Genomic DNA, 6,778 nt, shown 5'->3' with positions numbered 1-6,778 from the left:
GTCTGAGGAGTTGAGGGTTTTTGTTTTCTTGCCTGTCACACTCAGTGGTGACCGGGAGGAGGAACACGTATGTGTTGAAGGGTGCGGGCTGTGTGAAGCCTCCCTTCTGCACCATCTGCAATCCTTGACATCTCGCTACCCACATTCTTAGATCAGGCTCCACCAGGTCTGGAAATTTTGGAAATAAAAATCAGATAAAAAAATGAAAAAGTGAAACTGAAAAAAAAAGAAAGCTAAAAGTGAAATGACCTAAAAGAATGACCCCATGGTCTCAGGGTATTTTGGCTCAAGAAAGTGGCAGGACATTGACGCCTGGATCATGCATTGGTTAGACATGCAATGAACAGAAGCAGCCACAGCCAGATGTGGGACGGGCACTGGGGTACAGGTGGGGTGCCCCAGCCTTGCCCCAAGAGCTGAGGGGAGGAAGGAAAATGACCCCTCTCCACATTACAACAGTGATAGAGAGGACAACCCTTGGAGGCTGTCTTTCTTCTAGACAGAGCCTCATTTCTTTCTGTGTCCGGCTGCTACGACTTCCCTGAACTGGCTTCAGCTTCTCCTGTCTCTATATCTTCACGTTTCTGTTTTCTCATCTGTAAAATGATAATGCTGGTGCCTACAAAATGAAAGCATATATGTAAAATGCTTACAGCACTGCTTGGTGCCCAATAATACAATTAATTCTTTTTTTTTTTTCTTTTTTTTTTTTTTGAGACGGAGTCTCGCTCTGTGGCCCAGGCTGGAGTGCAGTGGCGCAATCTCGGCTCACTGCAAGCTCTGCCGCCTCCCGTGTTCACGCCATTCTCCTGCCTCAGCCTCCCGAGAAGCTGGGACTACAGGTGCCCGCCACCACGCCCGGGCTAATTTTTTTTGTATTTTTAGTAGAGATGGGGTTTCACCGTGTTAGCCAGGATGGTCTTGATCTCCTGACCTCGTGATCTGCCCGCCTTGGCCTCCCAAAGTGCTGGGATTACAGGCATGAGCCACCGCACTGGCCAATACAATGAATTCTTATCAGCACTATTGTTATTTTTATTTCTAGTAGTACTCCTCTGCCATTTCTGCAATGAGTAGCTTCTCCTTCCCACCTGCCTGCCCCCAGGTGAGTTAGCTTTTGTTTTTTCTTTCTTTTTAACCTCACAGACGAGTCTTCTCATCTGCTCTGAGTCTTCTCATCTGCTCTTGTGATTTTGAAGTCTCCTGGTCGTATGACTTGGGCATTCTCTAAGGAGTATTACCCATATTACTTAGAAGTTTCTGGGACACAACAGCCCTTATTGAATCCCAGTGCTGGGAGCCTGTTTCCTGGGCCCCATGGCCTGCCTTGGATTGGTTCTCCAGGTACAGGCCTGTCAGGGGCATCTGTCCTCAATTTCAGGCCACCGCTGCAGAGGGGCCTGTTGGAGAATCACTCATGTCTGTGAAAAACACTCAGCAAAAAGATGCTGACGACGTTGACACAAGTTCCAGCAGGGTCAGAATGTCTAGTGTCGGCGTGAAAACACTGTGAGGCGGCCAGGAGGAGAAAGTCTCCGAAGCTGTGCCCTCAGAAGCCGTTTTCTCCTCGCACCCCACTGCCCTTGTCTGTCAGCTGCCTGCTTGCTCACTTTCTGAAACTCGAGTGACAAACCTGCAACCATCAGAGGATCTCTCACAGAGGTGGCCTTGCCTCTGCCACTCCCGGTCACCAGTCTGGGCCTTTCTTGGGGCTAGGGGGCGAGGCTGCCGAGAAAGTTCAGGTGACTCAACTACAGCCAGGTCAGCCAGCAAGGGATTGGTCCTGAGCCTCTCTCTCCTGGATGCCACCAGCAAGGACAGACCACAGGCTGAGCGGAGAGCCTGGAAGAGACCAGAGCACTGAGATTTTCCATGGGGCAGAAGAACATGCTCAGCTCTGGGTGGGGACCTCCTGTTGGGATTCCCATTCCCTGTCTCACCAGGACAGGGCAAGGAAGCAGCCTGTGCTTCCCCAAAGCAGGCGCTAGTCCCTGGCCTTGCTGCCTCTGACCACCTCTGTGGCTTTGACTGTGGTTCCCGACCATCCTGGGGCTCGGTTGCCTTATTCAGTAGGGAGAAGAGACAATGGATGATTTGCGAGTGCCTTTGCCTGCCAGCATCCATGAGACTCAGATACAATTTGGTGTCTGAGGCCTTGGTCCCAGGTAGTGGCCTACCTGTGTGCTCTGTCCTCTGTGGTCACCGCAGAAGGCTGAGCATGGACATAAAATGCATTCTTTTTGCTTTCAATCAAGGCATTCCTGCCCCCGCCACCACCCACCACACACACACACACACACACCCACACACAAGTGTCATGCAGCCTGTAGAGTTTAAGGACTTGGAATATTCAGCTGCTTGTCCTGAGCTCAGAGCCTGGCCTCTCAACAGCAGCAGGAGGGAAAGGGGAAAGTTTGCGGAGGGCTCTTAATCCCATGTGAGCAGAAAGAATGTGGCTTGGTTTCTTTTCAGGCATTTCAGCTTTTACGCTGGGCTTAGTTAAAAATGACAGAATGGGAACTGCTTAAGAATGATTTCCCAATGTCTCCATAAATAACGAGACTAGTTTGTGTGTAGGTTTGGAGGAAGATCTGGCTACTCCAGTTTTGCACTCTAACTGAATCTTACTTGGAAACAGTATTTCTAACATCTTTCCCCACAACTAAAATCTGCTGAATAAAAGTGAATTCATGTTTTTGAAAAACATGGCATTTTTCACCCCATTGCTTTGTGAGCCTACTTCAGTGAATGTAGTAATCTTATTGAGTATTTATTGTGTGTGCAGAAGAGAGAAGAGGCAGTGAAGAAGCAGGAAAATACCTTATAAATAAGGGAAATATACTTTCCCAGTCAATGCACTGTATACCCAGTGAGCAAAAGCATCAGTTGAATGACTCTTCTCAACCATCACCTTGCTTTTGACAAGTTCATCAGATATCTTTCTATGGCAGAAAGAAAAGCCCCTTTTTTCCTGGCTGGCTTCCTCAACACAACAGGAGGCTGCAGGGGGTCTAGTTAGCAGGCTGAGGCTCTCTTGTTCCCAGCCTCACCTGAGTACCTAAGCATTCAGGAAAGACCAAACACCTCAAAGCAGAGTGCAACATGGAAGCACTGTTGTTCATCATCTACACTTCAGTAAGTGGAAATATTTTCCATGATTGGAGAGGAGCCTCTTCGTCGAACGAGCCGCTTACCCTCTAAGCTGTATATTTCCCAAGGTTACAGTTTTATGCCTAGTGTCATCAGTTTTCCTTAGAGGAGAACATCTGTAAATAGACCATCACTACGGGCTAGGCAAATCCCATCATGTATTTATTCTGCTCTCTGTTTACTGATTGCTCACCTGGACTCCAATAGATATAACAACATAATTTCTCAGGGCCTTGTGAATTTTCCCATTAGGTTCAGTTTACTCTAATTGCTGGGACCTCACTTTGGTGGTTGGCTGGATGCAGGAAACTTCTTTGGCAGTGAGCCGTTTTTTGGTTCCTTCTCATCTTGCTTCTGAGGTGTTAGAGTGCCTTTCTCCAAGAACCTTACTAAGACCCTCCCAGCTGTCCCAACCCCTTCAAAGACTAGCTTACACTTGTTCCTTCTGCACAAAGCCCACTCCAGCTAAAATCAAGTAAGGTGGGCAATTCAGCTAGCTCCTTTGCTGGTGTGACATAGCACTGAAGATTTCTAAAAGCAGCTCCATGCTCTAGAACCCACATGTCTAAGCTTAAACTCTGTGCATGCAGAATACACTGCCCTGCCATACACAGATGTTGAGCAGTCTGACTTTGCATTGTGGACACTGTATATAATTACCTTTTACCTGTTTCATCCTACAGGACTCTTCAATGCTTGCTGGTACTATTTTTCAGGATGTAAACTCCTTATATAGAGCAAGTCTGCTAATCTTGCTTGGCACAATGGCCAAAAACACACTGCATGCAGGCAGATAAGTATTTTGATGGCACCCGAAACAGCCCCATGTATCCTTGCTAAGTTTATTTATAGCCTTTGACCTTTTTGAAAAGCATGATAAGCTGTGGTTTTCTTGATTAAATAAAAAAAAAAATCACACACATACAGTGTCACCTTTCCTATAAGGCATGGGCTGCTTGTTCCCATTTACAGGTAGAGACGGGCAGACCCATTTTCTGCCCTGTAGCTTTGTGCTTCTTTTAGAGATGATGTCTGGAAAGACAGTGGCATCTAGGTGCTGGTGTTGGGCTGTGGGAGAAATTGTTTCTAATCCCTTAGAAGTATTTTTGTTTCAAGGAGAACCTGAATTGCTTTTGATTTCATTGATTTTCACTTTTTTCCCCTGCCCCTTGCCAAGATATAAGGTAAGCAAGGACAGGCATTGAATAAACAGAAGGCCAGAGTTCAAATCTACAGAACTTTTTATAAAAGCTGGTGACTTTGCTGGTGGCAATCTAGGAAGCATGAGAAATCCTCTTTTGGAATGAGTTGGTGCACAGAGCACCTTCTCCCATGCCCTCTCCTGACTTCTTAAGGAAATAGACACGGCATGGTAGCCAGGCAATGCCATCTGTCCACCCACCTCCCACCTCTTCCTCCACCTCCAAAGTGAGTGCTCATTTTCTCTAAATGTGTATATGCCTCAGGTAAACCAACATGGATAAAATTGAGTAAGTCTCTGGGTTTTCTTTAATTTTCATCAGGTAAAAGGGGACACTACTTCTCTACTACTCCCCTACACTAAACAGTGGTTGAGTTTCATTACTAACTATGCAGTGTTTCAATACTGCAATGTGAGCAGGTCAGCCTTCCAAGTTCTTCTTAACAGCACCAAACAGACAGAAGAGCTTTCTTGTCCTCTTAGGTGAAGACAATTCCAACCTGATTTAAATGATAGGGTAGGTGGGTGCAGCAGCGGGAAGCTCACACTTGTGTGGTGTTAAGCTTCTGTCCAAGAATATAGAAAAGGTGGCTATCCCAGAAAGATGTTGAGCTACAATTTTATGATAAAGGTATTGCTTAACCCATTTTCCAGGGGATGAAGTTGTAGTTAAAAGAGACCTATGCCTGAAGCTTGGCAGAGAATGAATTCCTGGAATTGCCTCTCTCCCTTCTCCATTCCATTCTCTATCCCACCCACCCACTTACCTACAATCCTCACATTTCCCACGGATGCCTGAACTTGAACTACAGTTGCCTGTTCACTGGATTATTTTACAAATCAGGAAGTCACGTTTTAAAACGTGGGACCCCGGTCATTTGCCTACCTACCTTCACCCCGAGGTTCTAAATCCACTAGGATACAAGGACTTTTTTATTACCAATCAGGCAAAAAATGTAAAAAAATCAGACTTTAAATGTTTTATTTTGTTGATTCTGTACAGCGTCAGGAAACAAGGTTAGAAGTAAAATAAAAGTGCCAATTAAATTCAGCTACTACCAACAACCAAAACCTTAAACGCAGAAAAAAATCAAAGCAAACTGCGGAAAGGTCATAGCATAACCTTGGGTAAAGGAATTTGTTAACATCTGTAACAAATCGAAACTGACTACGTATGTAGCTCTTCAACTGCAAGACGCCGAGAAGGAAGACTTGCGGGCCGCGCTGGTCAAGGGCCCGGCCCGCTAAGGAGCAGCGGAAAGCGCCTTCCCGCCGTCGCCACCGCAGCTGGGATCCGCCGAACAGCGGGCGGTTCAGGGCTCCCGGTCCTCCTGCGTGTCTTTTAATGAGAACGTTAATTAGCGATCTTGACAGGACGGCGACTGTGAAACGCCTGGTTACCTATTTTAGTAAATCGGGAACACTGCGTGCAAGGGGGTTGGTTTTCGTTTTTAAGCATGCTTAAATGTTGGTTACGCTACTTTTGGGGAAAGGGAGGCAAAAGGTGAATCTCGAGTTCTAAGTTGCCTTCTAAGAAACCCCCAGGATTTAAGAGCGAAAACTCTCTTTGACAAAACACTGGTTGCGCGAGTGTTAAATACAGTTCTCCAAACAGCTGGTCTACAAAAGCGGACCCAAGTTCCAACCCAGCGCATCCTGCGTTGTCCTCGCCCCTACCCACCGCACCCGGACGCCGACCACCTGTCCGCCGAGGGTCCGTCTGTCTGCCACGTCCCAGACCGTCCGCACCGCCTAACTGGTCTTTTTCTGCCTCTTGAGGTCTGGCAGCCTCCTTTGATAGGACCTGGCCGGCGGGAACAAGGGCGCCCGTGGCCTCTGGCCGAGGAGAAGGAAAAGAACCACCCCTCCGCCCCCGCCGCTGCTCCAGCGCAGCCCCTAGTACTGAGAGCCGGAGTGCTCCGCTCCGGGGAGGTCACGCTCGGGGATGGCCTCTCGCCGCACCCAGGGCGCGCCAACCACGGCATGGCGCCCTCAATTCTACATCGGCCCGGCGAAGCGCGCAACTCCACGGACAGGGAGAGAAATGTGCTGGGTGAGAGTGAGCACTTTCTGCCTAAAGACGCTGGAACCGACCCAGAACCCCAAACAGCCCCGAGACGCCATCGAACAACCGCTCCGGTCACTTTAACTTCCCAGGGGTGGGGGCGGGGAAGGGGGTGCCCGACAGTCCCTTGCTCTGGACTGGAAGGTTCGAAATGCTCTCCTTGCTCGGCCTCGCTCTCCCTGACGCAGGGAGCAGGAGCGCGGAGAAGCTGAGCGGAGGGAGGCCGGGCCGAGGTCGCGCCCCAGGCCCAGGCCGGCCCTCACTTGGAGAACTGCGCCTGCACCGCGGCCAGGCCCAGGCTGGCCGGAACCAGGTGCGGGAACTTGCACACGGCGCAGGTGCAGAGGCCGGGGCCGCCTGTG

At 48.8% G+C, this 6,778-nt stretch overlaps 1 protein-coding gene across 2 annotated transcripts; it reads right to left on the bottom strand.

Moving 5' to 3' along the window:
• Positions 1 to 5,310: 5,310 nt before the first annotated feature.
• LOC105524750 lies at positions 5,311 to 6,770 on the bottom strand. Of its 2 annotated transcripts, none has more exons than XR_001003802.1 (2): positions 6,053 to 6,770; positions 5,311 to 5,682 (listed from the first exon to the last, which is right to left on the bottom strand). XR_001003802.1 is itself a non-coding variant. In XM_011960142.1 (2 exons), exons 1-2 carry the CDS (start codon positions 6,334 to 6,336, stop codon positions 5,357 to 5,359), a joined length of 630 nt encoding a protein of 209 aa, XP_011815532.1. In that variant the 5' UTR covers positions 6,337 to 6,770; the 3' UTR covers positions 5,311 to 5,356. The 2 variants fall into 2 exon arrangements, 1 of the variants encoding a protein (XP_011815532.1); XM_011960142.1 differs by having other exon boundaries at positions 6,033 to 6,770.
• Between the last annotated feature and the right edge of the window lie 8 nt (positions 6,771 to 6,778).

The sequence above is a fragment of the Colobus angolensis genome, unplaced genomic scaffold, assembly GCF_000951035.1.
Source record: "Colobus angolensis palliatus isolate OR3802 unplaced genomic scaffold, Cang.pa_1.0 Scaffold506, whole genome shotgun sequence".
In the NCBI taxonomy this organism is placed as follows: domain Eukaryota; kingdom Metazoa; phylum Chordata; class Mammalia; order Primates; family Cercopithecidae; genus Colobus; species Colobus angolensis.
Note: the sequence above shows the minus strand (reverse complement) of the source record. Positions and strands in the feature narration are given on the sequence as shown.

What these genes read in the sequence shown, in the direction of transcription:
- LOC105524750 (XM_011960142.1), bottom strand. Translation starts at nt 6,336, where the DNA reads ATGCCGTGGTTGGCGCGCCCTGGGTGCGGCGAGAGGCCATCCCCGAGC. An exon ending in GTGGTCGGCGTCCGGGTGCG is followed by an intron (nt 5,683 to 6,032) that starts GTGGGTAGGGGC and finishes AAAGACACGCAG; the next exon opens with GAGGACCGGGAGCCCTGAAC.